The following is a 21,617-nucleotide window of genomic DNA, read 5'->3' as shown; positions in this document are numbered from 1 at the left end:
TGCTAATAATAACCAGCAGTTAGTTGAATCTATAGGTCAGGAGTCCATAGATATGGAGGACTCATTGTATTCTTTAAAACGAGCCTATATTCCAGTGTTCCAGTTAGGCCCTTCCCTCTGTCCTGCTACATTCGTAAGTCCATCTGGTGAGGACAGAGAAGAGGGACTCTTCAGTGCCTGCTCTTAGGCTCTGAAACTCTCTTTTTAGAAAGGTTAGATTGACAGCCTCCCTGGGATGAGAACCCCCACTTTCGGCTCCTGGGACGATTCCTTCAGCATTGCCTTTGCGCATTTTTTAAAGGAAAGACAGGCAGACAAACACCAGCGTCCTGGAAGAAGCAAAGTGACGATTCCTTTCTCATACCTTATCTCTTTTCCCTTACTTCTCCCAAAGGAGATATTTCCTCCTGTCCCACCTGTTCACCCACTGACTGTGGGGACCTCCTAGATTCCCTCAAGGTTCCAAGACATGCCTCAGGTGAGGAGGAAACTCATGCCGATGCCATTCAAAGGCTGGCTTTTCCCTTCCTCTGAAGCTCAGGGGAAGCTCAGGGGACCAGGGCTGTGAGGAAGTTGGGCAAATGTGAGACATCTGTGGCACTGCATGACCTGGAGAAGTCTTTGCTCCTCCAAGTTTGGGAAAGAGCAGTGTTAGAACTGTAACACCTTGATATATCATGTTTCATTGAGCATGTCTGTCTTCCACAATGAAAGGGGGCATGAACAATGTCTTGGAAGAGGCAGTGGTTGAGCAATCCAAAATCACTGCCATCCATTATTATTATTATTATTATTATTATTATTATTAGTAGTAGTAGTAGTAGTATTTCTTACTCGTCTCTCTTCAAGACATGGGGTGGGACAGGAAGAAGTCCTTAAAGTACCATAGATTTTAAAAACCCCATTTAAAAAAACTTAGATTAAAACAAATTAAAATAGTTTATACTAATAAAATGTACATATACAAAATTCATAGATGAAAATTGACAAAATAGGCCTTCTGGAGGAGAAAGGTCTATAATGGTATCTGAAATTCTGAAAGTTTGTTCAGTCGCATTCTGGCTTATTTTTCTGGTTTTATTTTTTAATAAAAAGGTTTAATTTTTTTTCATCAAAGTAGTTTATTGCATGGGCCCAAGGCCATGACAAAGAGTACCACATGCGCACAATATTACCCTTGGAACAACAAACACCAAGGTTGCTAAACAGAAACCATAATCATACTCCCACAAAGACTCAAAACAACGCAAAAACAATGCAATGCAAGTTAACAATAATTAATGTACATTTTGGGAGAGGGTCCAGTTAACTCTTATGGCAATTTTACCTATCTCTGTCTTTCTGATCTTTTTTTTGCAGATAGAGCAAAAAGGTTTACTACAAAATTCAAAACATTTCACACAATACAGTTATTTTGTTATCTCATCAATTCCCAGATCTATATTCTCCCCATCATTCAGATAGGGGTGTACAAGGTGTGTTCAAAAAGTATCCAACCACAAATCTTTGTGCATAAAAAAAAATGAAGCTCGGGAGGTATGGTTTGGTGCATGTTTGTAGGCAATCTTAATGCTCATGCTTGAATATTTTCCTGCCTGCAGAAGCTGTCAATCACCACAGGCAGCCGATGAGTGAGGAAGTATAAATGCCAAAACTCGTGCCAAAGCTGCTAATGTTCATGCAGAACCAACTCCATTTGGAGATCGTGCAGGACATGCTGAAGACCGCAAACAGTGATCCCAACTTCCTCAACACAGTGATCACTGACAATGAGTTCGGGGTTTCTGGCTAGGACACAGAAACCAAGTAGCAATCATCAGAATGAAAGCATCCAACATCTCTGAAGCTAAAAAAAAAAAAAAAAAGCAAGGCAGGTCTGTAGCAATCTCAAAGTCATGTTAAACTAGTTAAACTGTGACGGCGTGAGTGGCGCCACCTATGTGTAAAACTGTTAGTTGCAAGATTTAAACTGTTGTATCATATTTACTCCTGCCTTTTTACCCTGCTTATGTATAGTTGGATTGATGGGTTATTTATAGCTGTCAATCAGTGTTGTTTGCACCAACTGAATTGCTTTTTCAGCTCAATTGTTTGGCTCCACCTGGAGGAGGGGAGTGCTTCCCTTTTTTATTCCACCTTCAGAGTTTCTATCAGATGGATGTAAGAGACTTGGCTCTAAAAGCCCCTGATTAAATTACCCCTCAGCACCAATTCTGAGGTTTTTTACCCTTGAGACTTATGCTTCATGTTCAGACCAACCTGAACGACATTGGGAAGTCTCAAGCGCCTTCAGACCAGTTCTTTTGGCACCAGAGGAAGACCCTGAGTCTTCAAACATAGGCCATCTGGACTGGGGTTGTGGATTGCTCCAGCATTTACAGCCATTGAGGAATGAGGGAACTTGGAAAAGCTTCTCAGCTGAAAACTCCTTGGACCCAGGACTAATTGAGACTGTAATGTACATTTTCCTTTAACCTTTTGAAACTTCCAGCTTATTGCCTTAAAGAGATAACTTTTGTGAACAATAAAACTTATTTTGAGTTATCTACAGTGTTTTGAGTCTTTGAGAGTTCCAGTTTCCTAAAGGAGGGCAAGAAGCAATCCCCTGGGGAAAGATGTCACATCCATGCCTCTTTCACTAAGAGCTACAGCCCCCAGGCGTGACGGCACATAAACTCCTCTTCTTTGAGCATCAGAGGTTCCTGATGCCTGTGCAATTTGGCATACTTAATCTCCTCTATAGGATCTATTAAACCTCCCATTTTCATCAAATCTGTGAAGAAGTAAAAATCATATATTGTCGAAGGCTTTCATGGTCGGAACAACTGGGTTGTTGTAGGTTTTTTCGGCTATATGGCCATGTTCTAGAGGCATTCTCTCCTGACGTTTTGCCTGCATCTATGGCAAGCATCGTCAGAGGTTGTGACCTTGCAACCTCTGAGGATGCTTGCCATAGATGCAAGCGAAACGTCAGGAGAGAATGCCTCTAGAACATGGCCATATAGCCCGAAAAAACCTACAACAACCCAAAAAACATATAGCATTTAGATTTCCTAATAGGAAAACCTGAAAGTGATTAAATGTTGTTTTTGTTCTCCCTCACCACCATTCTCCTCTCTTTTCACAAATCCAGTCTGCAATATGGTTCTCATTTATTACGTAGAGGGGGAAAAACTTGAACAGCTATAAGATGTTTTAGAGTTTCTTTATTACTTATATGCAAGATGCAATAAAATTGAAAGTCCTGGCCTGTATAGATAAAAATGCTTGTCAGAAGCACACAAGTTTGCTATAGCTCTGTGCGGAAAGTCAGGCCACTGCCTTTCAGTAACTGGGCACAGAGGTCATCCAGCCGTTCGCTTTGAGCCACCGTGAAGTGCTCTTTCCAGTTTCCTACAATGCCTGCAAATTGAGACAATACAGAAAAAAAAAGAATCACTGCCTTTTCCCAATGGTCTTTTCCTGATGATCTATAGAGTCTGTTATTTTTGTGCCCCTGTTTTCCAAATCAGGTTGTTTGCCATTTCCCTGAATTTATTTATTTATTTAAAACATTTATATTCCGCCCTTCTTAACCCGAAGGGGACTCAAGGCGGAGCACAGCATATATACGACAAACATTCAATGCTTGGACAAGAATTCATTATATACAAACATAAACATTAAAAATATTTATCTCAATGTATTGTCGAAGGCTTTCATGGCTGGAATCACTGGGTTGCTGTAGGTTTTTTCAAGCTATATGGCCATGTTCTAGAGGCATTCTCTCCTGACGTTTTGCCTGCGTCTATGGCAAGCATCCTCATGAGGATGATTGCCATAGATGCAGGCAAAACATCAGGAGAGAATGCCTCTAGAACATGGCCATATAGCCCCCCCCCCAAAAAAAAACCCTACAACAACCCATTTATCTCAATATTAAAATACACTGAACATCTGTCCCACTTTTGAAGTTAATGCCGTAGTATTTTGAGAATGTTGCCATTGGGCAGGTTAACTCTAAAGTTTATCACACAAGGAAGGAAAATCTCAATTATAGCAGCACAATAGCAACTTTGTCTGAGAATAGTTAAAATAACCCCAGGCAACTATTGTTTCCATGACACAAATTCAAGAGAGATCAACGAGAGAAAGAGAACTAAAACAAAAATAATTGTAATGGTGATCTAGTTTCATATTGCTAAAGCAATCTACCAAATAGAGGTCATTCCTTTTCTTGTATACCAGATTAATTTTATTGATCTACTCTAATTAGAATTCTTCTCTAACTGAGATACTTTCCTTCACAGGGCCTCTCTGCTATCCAATTCGAATGCAATTCAACCTCTGGTCTCACCTTTTCTCATAAATGGGGATATGGTATGATCCATTAAGTTGGAAGGCATCATGGTATAGTTAGTCATTGGATTTGCTTTCATGCACTCAAATTTTGTGTGCTGAAAAATTCGATTCAGAACTGATTCTGAGAGCTGTATATCTAGGAACTCAGCAACTTTTCGGATTTCCCGACCTGGGTTCTAGAGAGAGAGCGAAACAAGAGATTTAATGTGTGAAGTAAGACAGTTGGTTGTTTATGGACCCTGTGTTTCTTGTGTAATGGGACAGAAGAAAGAAACCTAGTTATTTATTACTGCCAGTATTTGTTTCATGTTTCTGGGTGTTGTTGAAAGTCCCTAATGGTATGTTAAATGGGTGGGATTGCTTGCGATAACTGTATTACAAAAGTTGTTTGCTAAATGAAATATGCATTGCAAAGGGATAGTACTTTAATACAACTGTAACTACTCTTTCTCAATCCTATAGAATTCCAGGGTTTGTAGTCTTGTAGTGGGGCTTGTGATTTTTGTGTGAAATCACCTCCAAATTAAAAAAAAAAACCTTTATTCTATAGGTTTTGTTATATCATCTTATAAGCAGTAGAAATTTTAGTCATCAGTAAATACAGACTTTGTTTCCAAGAAATACATTCAAAGCAATGCAAAGAGGAAAGTTACATTCAAATAGAATGACAGAATGACACGAAAGGCTAACTGTTGTTGTTCATTCGTTCAGTCGTTTCTGACTCTTCATGATCTCATGGACCAGCCAACGCCAGAGCTCCCTATTGGCCATCACCACCCCCAGCTCCTTCAAGGCCAATCCAGTCACTTCAAGGATGCCATCCATCCATCTTGCCCTTGGTCGGCCCCTCTTCTTTTTTCCTTCCATTTCCCCCAGCATCATTGTCTTCTTTAAGCTTTCCTTTCTTCTCATGATGTGGCCAAAGTACTTCATCTTTACTATCCTTCCCTCCAATGAGCAGTCGGGCTTTATTTCCTGAAGTATGGACTGGTTGGATCTTCTGGCAGTCCAAGGCACTCTCAGAACTTTCATCCAATGCCACAGTTCAAAATCATCTATCTAACTACTAGTGTTACTACTATGCTAACTACTAGTGTAATAATGCTAAAGCAAGGTCACAACAATATCTGTTATAGAACTCCAATATGTCAATGATAATGTAATCTGTGTGCATTCAGAAGAAGACCTACAAGCCATTCTAAACACCTTTGCAGAAGCATAGGAGAAGCTCGGCCTCACACTGAACATTGAGAAAACCAAAGTGCTCTTCCAACAGTCACCAGCCAATCTCTCTGCAATGCCAGAAATAAAGCTTAATGATATAACATTAGAAAATGTTGACCATTTTCACTACCTTGGCAGCCACCTCTCCACAAAAGTCAATATTGAAACTGAAATACAACATGGCATCAACTCTGTGAGTGTAGCATTTTTCCAAATGAAGCAGAGAGTGTTTGAGGATCAGGACATCCGTAGGAAGACCAAGGTACTTGTTTATAAAGCCATTGTCCTCCTAACCATGTTAGACTCCTGCAAAATGTGGACCATCTACAGACGTCACATGCAACTTCTGGAACAATTCAATCAGCATTGCCTCTGAAAAATCCTGCAAATCTCTTGGGAAGACAGGCGGACAAATGTCAGCATGTTGGAGGAAGTAAAGACCACCAGCATTGAAGTGATGCTCCTACGCCATCAACTCCGCTGAACTGGCCATGTTGTCCGAGTGCCCAATCACTGTCTCCTAAAGCAGTGACTATACTCCCAACTCAAGAATGGAAAACGGAATGTTGGTGGACAGGAAAAGAGATTTAAAGATGAGCTTAAAGCTAACCTCAAAAACTGTGGCATAGACACCGAAAACTGGGAAGCCTTGGCTCCTGAGTGCTCTAGCTGAAGGTCAGCTGTGACCAGCAGTGCTGTGGAATTCGAAGAGGTACAAATGGAAGGTGAATGGGAGAAATGTGCCAAGAGGAAGGTGCATCAAGCCAGCCATGACCAGGACAGTCTTCCAACCTGGAAACCGATGCCCTCACTGTGGAAGAACAGGAGGGTCAAAAATAGGGCTTCACAGTCAGCTATGGCCACTTTCTCATGTTGGCTATGAGATGAATTGTTTTTAAAAGGCTCAGTAGAAATCAGTTTCTGAAATGTTGCATGGTGACATGTTATTCCTGGGAGGAGGAAGGGAAAAGATTGTGGAGTCCAGTATATTTCAAGCAAGAAGTTCAGAACATGAACAAGGAGGTACACATAGAGCAAATCTTCTCTGAAATACTTGGGATTCTTGTGACTTTTGAATACCTAAATCTTAGATGAGACCTAAATCTAAACAGGAAAATCATTTGTATTTCATACATATTGTACACAACATTTTTAACAGCTTTGTGCACAAAGTTTTTCTGTGTTAAACCATCAGAAAGCAAAGGTGCCACTATCACACCCACTAATGAGGACAATTTTAGAGGATTTTGGGTTTGAGAATTCTGGACAAAATGAAGCTCAAGCTGTATAAGCAAAACTATGAGCCTTCTTCAACATCTGGAGGCACTTCAGTCTTCTTCCCTGAGCTACAGAACCAGAAATCTCTAGCAGAGATGTTCACATCCTTTCTAAGAAAACTCCAAATCCTCCAAGCATTTGTATAATATAATCTATATAAATAAAAATGTAAAGTTCGTTTGTGGGATTAACATAACTCAAAAACCACTGGAACTCCCAGCAATCCTCCAGATAGATAGATTAGCTAGAGATAGATAGATAGATAGATAGATAGATAGATAGATAGATAGATAGATGGATGGATGGATGGATCAGGAGGACTGCTGGGGGTTGCAGTCAAGAATAGGTAGAGAAGAAAGAAAAGGGAGAAAGAGGAAGGGAATGGTGGGGGGGGGTGGAAGGGAAGAAGAAGAGAAGGAAGGAAGGAAAGAGAGAAAGAAAGAAAAAAGGGAAGGGAAGAAAGGAGGAGGAAAGGAAGTAGAGAAAGCAAGAAGAGAAAGAGGGAGGGAAGGTTAGCTATACCAACACATGACGGGTACAGCTAGTAATGTATAAATAATAATAATAATAATAATAATAATAATAATAATAATACTTTATTTATAGACCACCGTCTCTGCCCAAGGGGAATCAGGGCAGTTTATATACGAAAAAGGCAAACATTCAATGCCCTAAGTGGATACTAGGATGGTTTTAAATGATGTATTTTAATATTGAGATAAATGTTTTTAATGTTTATGTGTGTGTATATGAATTTGTGTCCCGGCATTGAATGTTGCCGTATATATGCTCTGCTCCGCCCTGAGTCCCCTTCAGGGTGAGAAGGGCGGAATTTAAATGTTTTAAATAAATAAATAAACACCCCAAAATAATACAAAATAATATCTGTAAATGTATAACAAAAGAGAAATTAACATTCAAATAAAAAAACAGAATACTAATAATCAAATAATACATAATTATACTAATAACAACGCCCCCTGGTAGCATAGCGGGTTAAACCACTGAGATGCTGAACTTGCTGATTGAAAAGTTGGCAGTTTGAATCTGGGGAGAGGGGTGAGCTCCCAGTGTTAGGTGCAGCTTCTGCCAACCTAGTAGTTCAAAAACATGCAAGTGTGAGTAGATCAATAGGTACCGCTTCTGTGTGAAGGTATGACCTTGGAGGTGTCTACGGAGAACGCTGGTTCTTTGACTTAGAAATGGAGATGAGCACCACCCCGCAGAGCTGGACATGATTAGACTTAATGTCAGGGGAAACCTTTACCTTGACTATACTAATAACACAATTAGCATTAAGACATATAACCTGAGAAAACAATTAAAATATATAAAAATAGCTATCATGGTTATCAAAAGATACCATGGGAGTGAACTATAGTAATTAAAGTGCTACAATTGCGTAGTGTAAATGGCTGGGGGAGGTGTTTGAGAGAGACAGACTTTTTTTTACCTCTTGCATGTCTTCATAAAAAAGATAAAGAATCGGGTGACGGTCCTTGGCCTCCCACCAGCCACGAACATGATCAAACCAGGAACCCCAGGTAACTATCAGACATAAGAATAGAAAAATAACTCAGGGCCCCCTTCCACACAGCTGAACAAAACCCCACATTATCTGCTTTGAAGTGAAATATATGACAGTGTGAACTCAGATAACTCAGTTCAAACCAGATATTGTGGGATTTTTTGCCTTGTTATATGGCCCAAGGAAAGAAAACAGTGAATGACTTCAAAATTTCACAGTCAGTTAAACTAATATCCTATTGCTGTCTTACACCTTCTCTCCCAAACATCGAAAAGGGCAGTTGTACTCTACATAGTTAATGTGGAACATGACTTGGATCTCTTCCCCAAGGATTCTGGCTCCCAAATATATTATTGAATGGGATGCTGGGTTTCTCTCTCTCCTTCTTTCTATATTTAGCCTTCATTCACCTCTCCCGGCCATGAAACTCTCCAGAAACTCTTCCCATGTTCCAGGCTCTGGCATCGATTGGGCCATCCGGTGGAAGTGGAAGTAAGAGACCACATTGTCCTTGGCATTTCTAGCCACATAAATAATCTGTGGAAATAAAACAAAAAGTCTACAAAACTTTTATGTCCATAATTTGCTCCACAGAAATAACCTATTTTGCTGGTGATGAGACTTGGTATCTTATCTACAAGGTAAGTACTAACTACATTGTCCTCTATTTACCATCGCCCTTCGCTGCAATGTATAACATGTGGGGGAAAAACCAGATGGGCTCAACACTGTTACATTTTCAATTTTTTAATGAAGGGTTTGTGGCGGAATGAAAATCACGCGTAGTTCATGTCTTTACCAATCCACACACCATCTTGCTAGAGAAAAGATATGCCACAGATGATTAGTAAAGAATAAGGTGTTTACTCTTTGTTATGCAGAGCAACATATATACAGTCATGAGAACGGTTGCATTTTAAATTGCTCGTTTTTGAGATTCAATGACCTATCCATATTCTTTCCATATTCTTGCTGGCTCTAGTACCAAAGTTTCTGTTAAAGGAGAAACACCCAGGAACGCATCAATTTTGTTAACTTGGGCACACTTGTCTTTCTGCTAGCTTCATACAATTAAAGCTTCAGCCAAGTGATTGAAACATATCCCTGTAGTGAATGTTTGCTAAGATTAAGTCTATTTAAAAACATGATTCGTGCAGCCAGAATTGTGAACGCCAGAAAGTGAAAGACCAAAGAAAATCCAATGGAAGATGAGTGGAAATTAAAGATATTAGACATAATGAACATGGGTAGACTAACTTATTTTTTGAAAATACATCAAGGCACACCCAAATGCCCAACTGACTGAACTTTATTAAATAATTTTTTGAAAACGGAAGGAAATGACGTAAATACCGGATGACCACGAGATTAACTACAACCAACAATTAAGAGACCAATAACATTGACAGAAAAAATGTGGAAGTCAATCAACAAGAATTTTTATTTTTTTTTCCATTTTTATTTTTTCTTGTTTTTCCTTTCTCCCCCAACCCTTTTTTCTTTCTTCCCTTTCTCCCTATTTCCCAAATTTCTCTACCCTTATTTTTACTCATAGGGTTACTTTTTCACCCCCTCTCCCTATTTAGATTTTTCCCCACCCTCTTAATCTCCCATCCCTTCTTCCCAAACTTCTTACCCCAAACTCTTCCTTTTCCTTTTTCAAAAATAAATAAAAAGGAAAAGATTAAGTCTTGTCGTTTTTAATCACCTTGGACTTTTGTTCCCAGAAAGAAGGAGGCAAGAGCTGGACTGGGAGGTGAGACTTGAGGGTGCGTGGAGAGGCCATCGCATTGGCTTCTTCAACACCTGGAACAAAGGGTGACAGTTCAGCCACAAGAGAATAAACCTGTTGTGTCACCTTGCTGTTTTTAGTATGTAATGATAAAACAATCACCCTACTTACCTGACAGATTGAATTTAGGAAAGTACAAATCTATGAAGGGCATTCGCTCATGGAGAGGGGCCCGAGCACATTTCTGCATGTCCCCTCCATTCTGGACCATGTCCACAATTTCCTGTATCCAAGTGGTTCCTATTAGGTTGGGCAGAAAAGCAAAGGAGAGGAGCTGTGGCTGCGCCACAATTTGGCCAAAGCCCTTCACGCACACAAAATTCCCAGCCTTCCACAGCTATTTCCCCAAAGCAATTTGATGCATTTCCCCCCTTGTACCTGCTTTGGGGTAAGTGCAGATGAGAAGGTCATCAGGCCGAGCTTTGAAGTTCCAGATGGGATCCCAGCCATTGATTATAGGACTGAGCAAAGGGACTCCATGAATATCTACAAGTGTTAAGCGTTTGATAGAATTGGAGTCTTCATCTGTTTCAGAATCCATGACCTGCTGATGGAGCAAGAGAAATATTTAGTTAAATATGGTTCCCCCACCACTTAAGGACCTAGTGTCCATTCTTTATTCCCCCAGGCACCAATTTCCCAGTGCTGGAATCCAAGCTCATGTTTACCTACCAGCTTCACGTCTTGCTCTTAACAGCCAGATTTCATTTCTTCCTTGTGTTTCTGTCTTTCTTCCTGAAGTTTGTTTATGACCCAGGAATTGGCTGCGTGTATGTTTGTATAGAGGTGTGTGTGTATATATCCTTGTACAAAAGCAGGTGAACAACTTTCACCTGCTATAGCTGGTTATTCGAGTGAGGTCCTCCCTTTAGAGGGTTGTGTAGTGTGTGAACCCCCCTTCAAGCTTCAAACTACATCAAGAAGGAATTAGAATTACTGGATTCTCTTTTCGAGGCAAGTTTGATCTTATTATAGAAAAAAAAATACAGAACTGGCTTGCTAATTTTGAGAGAGAGCATTTCTCTCTTGCTGCTTTCTGTGCCTTCAAATCATTTCTTACTTATGGCTACCTTAAGGCAAAACTAGGATGGGGTTTTCCGACCCACCAAAGTCACCCACTGGGTTTCATAGCTAAGTTAGGAGTCAAAACAGTCTTCATAGTCCAGTGTTCGAACTACTACGCCATGCTATCTCTCACACACTAGAAAAATAATTCTCGGGAAATCCAGGTACATAATTTAAAACCGGTTGGTAACTTTTGGTGTCTTCCTCTTTCCTTTTCCCTTGCATTTTCAGGGATCCCCATTCACCATTGTGGCTACAATATTTCTCTTTTGTGCATTTTTCAATGAGCTTTGAGGATGACCCGGGAAGGAATCCCACTGGAGCATTGCAGCACACCAGTTTGTTGTTCATTCGTTCAGTCGTCTCCGACTCTTCGTGACCTCATGGACCAGTCCACGCCAGAGCTCCCTGTCGGCCGTCACCACCCCCAGCTCCTTCAAGGTCAGTCCAGTCACTTCAAGGATGCCATCCATCCATCTTGCCCTTGGTCGGCCCCTCTTCCTTTTCCCTTCCACTTTCCCCAGCATAATTGTCTTCTCTAGGCTTTCCTGTCTCTGACTTACAAGAAGCACTGCTTGACTATCAAGAAAAAAGTGTGTGCTAGAAATAACATTGTATGAAGGTTAACTTGGGCACGCAACCTGGGAATCACAAGCAGACACAGTGAAGACATCTGCCCTTGCGCTTTACTGCTCCACTGCTGAGTACACATGCCCAGTGTGGAATACATCTCACCATGTTAAAATAGTGGATGTGGATTTTAATGAGACATGCCGCATTATCACAGGATATCTACGCCCATCACAGCTGGAGAAATTATACTGTATCGCCGGTATTGTACCATCTAACATCTGCCTGTAATGAAAGGACCAAGGAAGTGACATCTCTGGCCCATTCTTTGTTCAGATATCAGACAGCAAGCCAGCACCTTAAATCAAGAAACAGCTTCCTAAGATCTACAGATATACTTGCAGGAACACTTCAGTAAGCGAGAGTCCAAAAGTGGCAGGCGAAACCCCTCAATCAGTGGCTGATACCAGATGAGAAACTCCTTCCTGGGCACACAGAAGACTTGGGCGACTTGGAAGGCACTAAACAGACTGCACTCTGGCATCATGAGATGCAGAGCTAACCTTAAGAAATGGAGCTACAAAGTGGAGTCCACAACATGTGAGTGCAGAAAAGAGCAAACCACAGGCCACCTACTACAATTCAACCTGAGCCCTGCCACATGCACAATGGAGGACCTTCTTACAGCAACACCAGAAGCACTCCAAGTCGCCAGCTTCTGGTGAAAGGACATTTAGTATAATGCCCAGTTTTTAACTTTGTGTTTTTAAATACATTATAACTGTACCCAATTCGCTTCTGACACGATGAATAAATAAATGACAAGTGTGTGTTCTAGTGTGATATTCTCCGGAAATCAATGAATATATAATAAATAAAACTTTATTTATTACCATCCTATCTCCCCAAAGGGGCTCAGAGTGGTGAACAATACAGTCAGCAAACATTCAATGAGGAAGGCGGATTACAAAAATATTTTAAAGAGTTATTTTGATAGCAAGAGAAACATGTATCTAATTTGTGTCTTCCTGTTCTATATATATTGCTATGTTCACGGTTTGTGTATGCAGGCCATAAATATTGTTGCCTGTACTGTTTGACTTTCAGGGAACAATGCATTGGGACTGTCATAATAAATACTTGTACTTCATCTCTGCATTGCACACATGCGTCTGTGTCTAAAGTCACCTGCCAACTTACCGTACATATACAAACATACCTATCTACACACTCTTGCATGCACCTTGGATAACAAAGCCTCTGGGGAATGCAAACTATACATTGCAGCAGTAATGAGATGTATGGTGTAAGTAAATGCACTATAGTCATATGCAAAACGGAAGGCAACCATCCCTCTTTCCATTGTGCACATCCCGTTTTTTCATTACAGTTTTCCTTCAGTGCAGATCCCCATCTGCTGGTGGAGCCAGGCCCGTAACCAGGATTTCGTTTGGGGGGGGGGTGGCTGAATTTTTTTCAGGGGGGGTTTCGGGGGGGGGGGGGGCGGGCTGAGTTTCGGGGCGGGGGGCTGAGTCTGAGTGAAAGAGGGTCTAGCCTAGCAAACCTTTTGTATCATTACCCCAATACCCCCATGCATATGGGATATATTGAGTATGGTGATCAGATCATGATATGAATAATCATAACAGTTTAAATAATGCACCAGTAAGGCCTTTTCGTGAACCACCATGAGAATTTGGGGGGGGGGGGGGGCTGAAGCCCCACAAGCCCCCCCCCCCCCCCCCGGCTACATGCCTGGGTGGAGCCCTTTCATATCACACTGCAATTACAGTACTATGATTCACTTAAATTGGTCCTTTGAGTCTTGGTCCTTTGAGTATCAATATTTATAAAAATATTTATGAGAGAAAAACAAATTTAAAAAGTTTTTCTTTTTCTGGTATCAAAAAGAAAAGAAACTGCGAAATATTTATTTTAGAAAATACAATTTATACATCCACACCAACTATCCTTGAGACAGAGGTGGGACCAACAGGATGGCCTCCCTTGTAGATTTTAGTGCCTGCGTCAATTCATAGAAGGAGATGTGGTCTCAAAGATAGGTTGGACCCGAAGTGTATAGGGCTTTATAGGTGATAACCTGCACTTTGAATTGAGCCTGGAAACTCATCGGCTGCCAAATCCTCACAGATCACAAAAATTTCACTCAGTGACTCTTACATGGGATTTATTTTATTAGGCACAGTTCAGAGTATCAATCCAGGCATGTTTCAATGGAAGTCATTACAAAGGGTATAGTAGGGCAGTTAAAGCTCCGTGCGAAAAGTCAATCCACTGTCTCTCAATAACTGGGCACAAACATTATCAAACTGTTTGCTTTGAACTCCTGTAAAACGCTCTTTCCAATCTCCTATGATACCTGCAGGTAGGAAAACAATCTACGTATGAACTTGTTAATCTACTTGGCTTACCGTTTGAGCGTCTATCTTGCTATTCTCAGATCAGATCTGCTAATTTTTCCAAAATGACCTTTGCTACCACCAAACCACATGACGATGTAGTTATATAATTGCTGACATTAATGCCCTTACTCTAAAGATAAAGAGACACCTTGCTTGCATGTTCAGGATTTAAAGTGAATTGTGGCAAAAAAAAAATGCTGATTAAAAGCTTGGCCTCAGAAGAAGAGAGTGAATGAATTGTGCTTTCAAAATGTAAAGTGTAAAAAAAAAAAGGGGGGGGGGGTTTAAATATTTGAGAATTACAATCACAAAAAGCAATGGATTATTTAAAAATAATTATGAAAAAATCTTGAAATAATTTTTAAAATCCTGATAAAAATGGGGCATCAGGGGCCTACTGTGTTTTTGTTATATGCCTATCTGCCTGCCTTTCTTCCTTCCTTCCTTCCTTCCTTCCTTCCTTCCTTCCTTCCTTCTTTCCTTCTTTCCTTCCTTCCTTCCTTCCTTCCCCTCTCATTCTATTTATGGCTTGAATGTATATTATCTTGATTTTAAATCATATTCTTACTGTTCAAAATATATTGGTTTTAACCTATAAAGCCCTAATCGGTTCTGGCCCAGTTTACCAGTTCGAACGTGTCTCCCCCTACAAACCATAAAGGACGTTAAGATCATCCAGGGAGGCCCTGCTCTCAGTCCCACCGCCATCACAGTTGCGTTTGGTGGGAACGAGAGACAGGGCCTTCTTCCTGGTGGCCCCTTGGCTGTGCAACTCCATCCCTAAGGAGGTTAGATCTGCCTCCTCCCTCCTGACCTTCCTGAAGAAACTTAAATCCTGGTTATGGGAGCAACCGCCTTGTCGGGGCGCTGGAGCTTGAGCACCTCAATGATGTCATGAGCGAAACCGTGAAGGGACACCCAAGACGGGACGGTTGTGGCAGAGAGGTCAGACCAAGCGTGATCCCTGGGGAAGGCAATGGCAAACCACTCCAGTATCCTTGCCAAGAAAACTAAATGGACCAGTACAACCAGAGATATGTCGGTATGCCATTGGAAGATGGGACTCCCAGGTCGGAAGATGGCCAAAATGCTACTGGGGAGGAGCAGAGGATAAGTTCAACTAGCCCCAGATGTGATGACGCAGCTAGCTCAAAGCCGAAAGGAAGGCTAGCGGCCGACGGTACTGGAGGTGAACGACGAATCCGATGCTCTAAAGATCAACACACCATAGGAACCTGGAATGTAAGATCTATGAGCCAGGGCAAATTGGATGTTGTTATTGGTGAGATGTCAAGACTAAAGATAGACATTCTGGGGGTCAGCGAACTGAAATGGACTGGAATGGGCCACTTCACATCAGATGACCACCAGATCTACTACTGCGGACAAGAGGAACATCGAAGAAATGGAGTAGCCTTCATAATTAATAAGAAATTCGCTAAAGCGGTGCTTGGATACAACCCAAAAAATGACAGAATGATCTCAATTCGAGTGCAAGGAAAGCCTTTCAACATTACAGTGATCCAAATATACGCCCCAACCACAGCTGCTGAAGAAGCAGAAGTAGATCAGTTCTATGAGGATCTGCAGGACCTACTGGATAATACACCAAAAAGAGACATTATTTTCATTACAGGAGACTGGAATGCCAAGGTGGGAAGTCAAATGACAACTGGGATCACAGGCAAGCATGGTCTGGGAAAACAAAATGAAGCGGGACGCAGGCTGATAGAATTTTGCCAGGAAAACTCGCTGTGTATAACAAACACTCTCTTCCAACAACCTAAAAGACGGCTTTATACATGGACTTCACCAGATGGTCAGCACCGAAATCAGATTGACTACATCCTTTGCAGCCAAAGGTGGCGGACATCCATCCAATCGGTGAAAACAAGACCTGGGGCTGACTGTAGCTCAGATCACGAACTTCTTATTGCCCAATTTAGAATAAAACTAAAGAGATCAGGGAAAATACACAGACCAGTTAGATATGATCTCACTAACATTCCTAGCGAATATACAGTGGAAGTGAAGAACAGATTTGAAGGACTAGATTTAGTAAACAGAGTCCCAGAAGAACTATGGACAGAAGTCCGAGACATTGTTCAGGAGGTGGCAACAAAGTACGTCCCAAAGAAAAAGAAAACCAAGAAGGCAAAATGGTTGTCTTCTGAGACACTGGAAGTAGCCCAAGAAAGGAGGAAAGCAAAAGGAAACAGGGATAAGGGGAGATATGCCCAGTTAAATGCGCAATTCCAGAGGTTAGCCAGAAGAGATAAGGAACTATTTTTAAATAAGCAATGCATGGAAGTGGAAGAAGACAACAGAATAGGAAAGACAAGAGACCTCTTCCAGAAAATTAGAAACATTGGAGGTAAATTTCAGGCAAAAATTGGTATGATAAGAAACAAAGATGGCAGGGACCTAACAGAAGCTGAAGAGATCAAGAGAAGGTGGCGAGACTATACAGAAGATCTGTATAGGAAGGATAATAATATTGAGGATAGTTTTGACGGTGTGGTGAATGAATTAGAACCAGACATCCTGAGGAGTGAGGTTGAATGGGCCTTAAGAAGCATTGCTAACAACAAGGCAGCAGGAGACGACGGGATCCCAGCTGAACTGTTTAAAATCTTAAAAGATGATGCTGTCAAGGTGATGCATGCCATTTGCCAGCAAATATGGAAAACACAAGAATGGCCATCAGACTGGAAAAAATCAACTTATATCCCCATACCAAAAAAGGGAAATGCAAAAGACTGCTCCAACTTCCGTACAGTGGCCCTTATTTCTCATGCCAGTAAGGTAATGCTCAAGATCCTGCAAGGAAGACTCCAGCAATACATGGAGCGAGAGTTGCCAGATGTTCAGGCTGGGTTTAGAAAAGGTAGAGGAACGAGAGACCAAATTGCCAATATCCGCTGGATAATGGAGAAAAGCAGGGAGTTTCAGAAAAACATCTACTTCTGCTTCATTGACTATTCTAAAGCCTTTGACTGTGTGGATCATAATAAATTGTGGCAAGTTCTTAGTGGGATGGGCATCCCAAGCCACCTTGTCTCTCTCCTGAGGAATCTGTACAAGGACCAAGTAGCAACAGTCAGAACTGACCACGGAACAACAGACTGGTTCAAGATTGGGAAAGGCGTACGGCAAGGCTGCATCCTCTCACCCAACCTTTTTAACTTGTATGCAGAACACATCATGCGATGTGCGGGGCTGGATGAATGCAAAGCTGGGGTGAAAATTGCTGGAAGAAACATTAACAACCTCAGATATGCAGATGACACCACTCTGATGGCCGAAAGCGAGGAGGAGCTGAGGAACCTTCTAATCAAGGTGAAAGAAGAAAGCGCAAAAGCCGGGTTGCAGCTAAACGTCAAAAAAACCAAGATTATGGCAACAAGAATGATTGACAACTGGGAAATAGAGGGAGAAACCGTGGAGGCCGTGACAGACTTTGTATTTCTAGGTGCAAAGATTACTGCAGATGCAGACTGTGGCCAGGAAATCAGAAGACGCTTACTTCTTGGGAGGAGAGCAATGTCCAATCTCGATAAAATAGTAAAGAGTAGAGACATCAGACTGGCAACAAAGATCCGCCTAGTCAAAGCCATGGTATTCCCTGTAGTCACCTACGGATGTGAGAGCTGGACCTTAGGGAAGGCTGAGCGAAGGAAGATCGATGCTTTTGAACTGTGGTGCTGGAGGAAAGTTCTGAGAGTGCCTTGGACTGCGAGAAGATCCAACCAGTCCATCCTCCAGGAAATAAAGCCCGACTGCTCACTGGAGGGAAAGATACTAGAGACAAAGTTGAAGTACTTTGGCCACATCATGAGGAGACAGGAAAGCCTAGAGAAGACAATTATGCTGGGGAAAGTGGAAGGCAAAAGGAAGAGGGGCCGACCAAGGGCAAGATGGGTGGATGGCATCCTTGAAGTGACTGGACTGACCTTGAGAGAGCTGGGGGTGGTAACGGCCGACAGGGAGCTCTGGCGTGGGCTGGTCCATGAGGTCACGAAGAGTCGGAGACGACTGAACGAATGAACAACAACATGGGAGCAAGTGTTTGCAGATTAGACTGATTTTACTGGCAAAAATGAGATTTTATTGACTGCAATTTGGATTGATTTGGATGACATTTTTAACCTGGCGAACTGTTTTAATGTGTGTGTGTGTGTGTGTGTGTGTGTGTGTGTGTATATATATATATACACACACACACACACACACACACACACACATACATACATACATATACATATATACACATACTCTCTCTGTGTGTGTGTGACATTTGATTGTATTTTATTATGTGTATTATTGTCTTGGCATTGAATTGTTGCCAGTTGGTAGCTGTCCTGGTCTCTCCATGGACAAGTATAGACGGGGTATAAATGTTCCAAATAAATAAAAAAATAAATTCCAAATTGGAAAAAACTAATACAACTTGATTTATTCACATCCCACCCCATAAGAGCCAGGTCACTGATACCCAACTTTTCATATGAAGGGAGACACAGCGTGGTTCACTACAAAAAGGGGCCTGGTGGTATACTTTGTGAAAGGGTTGTTTTTCATATTCTCAAACTTGATGTGCTTCACGATCTTGTTCAGACCTAATTCTACTACAGTGGTTCTCAGTCTTCTTAATGCGGTGACCCCTTAATACATTTTCTCATGTTGTGGTGACTCCCAACCATAACATTATTTTTGTTGCTACTTCATAACTATAATTTTGCTACTGTTATGAATCGTAATGTAAATATCTGATATGCAGGATGTATTTTCATTCACTGGACCAAATTTGGCACAAATACCCGATATGCCCAATTTGAATTCTAGTGGGGTTGGGGAGGGAGGAATGATTTTGTCATTTGGAAGTTATAGTTGTTACGATTTATAGATAACCTACAATCAAAGAGCAATCTTAACTCCGTCAATGATGGAATTGAACTAAACTTGGCACACATAACTTCATGACCAACAGAAAATATTGGAAGAGTTTGATGGGCATTGACCTTGAGTTTTGGAGTTCATTTACATCCAGAGATCACTGTGGACTCAAACAATAATGGATCTGGACAAAACTTGGCACGGATACTCAATATGCCCAAATGTGAACACTGGTGGAGCTTTGGGAAAAGAGACTTTGACATTTGGGAGTTGTAGTTACTGGAATTTATAGTTCACTTACAATCAAAGAGCATTCTGAACCCCACCAATGATAGAATTGGGCCAAACTTCCCACACAGAGACTCCCATGACCAACAGAAAATACTGGAGGGATTTGGGATGAATTGACAGTGATTTAGGGGAGATGTAGTTCACCTACATCCGGAGAGCACTGTGAACCCAAACAACTATGCCAAAGGTATTCCTAAGACCACCAGAAATATGTTTTCTGACGGCCTTTGGCGTTCCCTCTGAACCCCCTTGCAACCCACCCTGGGGTCCCGATCCCCAGTTGAGAAACTCTGCTCTACTATGACATATGTCAGTGAGCCCTATTCTTCTCCTGTTGTCAAGAAACTGATTAGTAGAGGGATCAAGGGAGGCATAGAGCAGTTGTCTCATCTCAGTTATATTCTCCACTTACTCCTTTCTCCAACAAACTATGGTTCATGTTGTGGAAATGGAAATAGGAGACTGCAATGCCTTTGCCATTTCTGGCCAAATACATTACTTGCAAGGACAGAGTTGAGCCAAGAGAGAAAAATGAGATTGTGGCTCCGAGTGCCAAACTCTGCTATTTGACTTGTTTGAAAACTGCCATTTCTCAACAGGCCAGTCCAGTTTGTATCCTGGACTGTCCAGAATGTCCAGATCTTCTGTTAATGCTCAAAAGCAATAAAATCATATTTTTCAGATGCCACACATTGCAAACAAGCTTCAAAGCTTGGCCAGAACCAAACAAGGCTCGGAGACCTCCTGTTTTTAAATAATATCATGACACAGGCCAGGCTTACATCAATAAACTGTAAAAGTAATCAAGATGAATTTTGGCTCATACTTAGCCCTGCTCTCCCATTGATGTTATGGTCCCCTTTGTTCACACTTTGCAATTCTGTTCCCAGAAGGAAGATTGTAGAAGCCGGACTGAAAAATGAGTGTTGATACATAGAGAAGGCATTGCCTCCATTTCTTCCAGGCCTGAAACATTAGAGGGGGATGTTCAGATGACTGCCATCTCCCACACCCAGTCCCTCCCTGATCCTTTCTCTGAAGCAGTCTGCATTATTCACCTGTGGGAAAAGGCTGAAATTTTTCTAGGAAGGGTATCTGATCATAGATGGGGATCTGAGCACACTTTTGCGGGTCTACTCCATGCCCCATTATGTCAACAATTTCCTGCATCCAAGTAGTTCCTAATGACACAGGGTTGAACAACAGAAACGAAGAGTCCATAATTCTAAGAGTGGTTTTCTGTCTCCCAAGCCTTGTAACTCCTTCATTCACCATTGCTAATTGCTCCTCACGGTAATGCCAGTATCCAATTTCTCTTTCTCACTCTATATTTCCCTTATTTGGGATAACTGCAAATGAGAAGGTTATCAGGTTTGGCTTGCAGGGCACATGGAAGGCCCTTCCACACAGCCCTATATCCCAGAATACCAAGGCAGAAAATCCCACAATATCTGCTTTGAACTTGTTTACCTGAGTCCACAGTGCCATATATTCCAGAATTGCAGCATCTGTGTGGAAATTGACTGCCCAGAATCAATCAAATCAACCAAAGACAGTTTTATAAGAGTAGAAAAAACATTTATTGATTATGAAGATGGCTACTTGATGAAAACTGCCAAGGGGAGAAGGAATGAATGCTGGTTAGACTTGGGTATTTCACCCTATAGACAAGGAAGAAACAGATAAAACAAGAGGGAACAGGCCATGGAATTCTAACCACCTATCTCTAAGGACTCCACCATATCAATGCAGCTATGTACCCAAGAAATCATTGATAGCAGATACATTCTGGGGTGTGCGCTTTTGATATTCAATTGTGCAATTGCACCGATTCAGCAATACATGACTCAATGATTAGATTGTTACATACCCTCATAACCTTCCCTTCCTTCCTACTATGATTGCTTCATTTTTACTTTTATTTTTTTAGCAATTCCACAATTTTAATTTTGAAAAACTCTGTAAAAACTAAAATAAATGCAAATCAGAAAGGTTGTCAGTACTGAGGAGGAGAGAGAGGAGAGAAGAAGACACTCACTCCATGGTAGTAGAAGAAGGGACCCATTTTACCAAGGTATGTAGATGAGGGGAATCTTATGGGATTGAGGGATATGTCAGATTTTACTGGTGAGTAGATATGGACAAGCGAATTACAGGGAAGAGGCACAGGGCATTGTGCAATAGAGACCTTTGGTGACAGTCCAGTTGC

The 21,617-nt window shown here is 41.5% G+C and overlaps 1 protein-coding gene and 1 pseudogene across 3 annotated transcripts; both read right to left on the bottom strand.

The window, feature by feature from the left end:
- Window positions 1-1,139: 1,139 nt before the first annotated feature.
- Window positions 1,140-14,294, bottom strand: LOC132777980 (sulfotransferase 1C1-like). Of its 3 annotated transcripts, none has more exons than XM_067469918.1 (8): window positions 14,231-14,294; window positions 10,542-10,707; window positions 10,275-10,403; window positions 10,080-10,177; window positions 8,782-8,908; window positions 8,297-8,391; window positions 4,337-4,517; window positions 1,140-1,846 (listed from the first exon to the last, which is right to left on the bottom strand). In XM_067469918.1, exons 2-8 carry the CDS (start codon window positions 10,702-10,704, stop codon window positions 1,761-1,763), a joined length of 879 nt encoding a protein of 292 aa, XP_067326019.1. In that variant the 5' UTR covers window positions 10,705-10,707; window positions 14,231-14,294; the 3' UTR covers window positions 1,140-1,760. The 3 variants fall into 3 exon arrangements, with proteins under 3 accessions (XP_067326019.1, XP_060636547.2, XP_060636546.2); XM_060780564.2 differs by lacking the exon at window positions 1,140-1,846 and adding an exon at window positions 3,190-3,402 and having other exon boundaries at window positions 10,542-10,710; XM_060780563.2 differs by lacking the exon at window positions 1,140-1,846 and adding an exon at window positions 3,190-3,402.
- LOC137097416 (sulfotransferase 1C1-like) lies at window positions 13,818-21,451 on the bottom strand (annotated as a pseudogene).
- Between the last annotated feature and the right edge of the window lie 166 nt (window positions 21,452-21,617).

The sequence above is a fragment of the Anolis sagrei genome, chromosome 6 (genome assembly GCF_037176765.1).
Source record: "Anolis sagrei isolate rAnoSag1 chromosome 6, rAnoSag1.mat, whole genome shotgun sequence".
In the NCBI taxonomy this organism is placed as follows: Eukaryota; Metazoa; Chordata; class Lepidosauria; order Squamata; family Dactyloidae; genus Anolis; species Anolis sagrei.
This window is presented reverse-complemented; position numbering and strand designations above follow the sequence as displayed.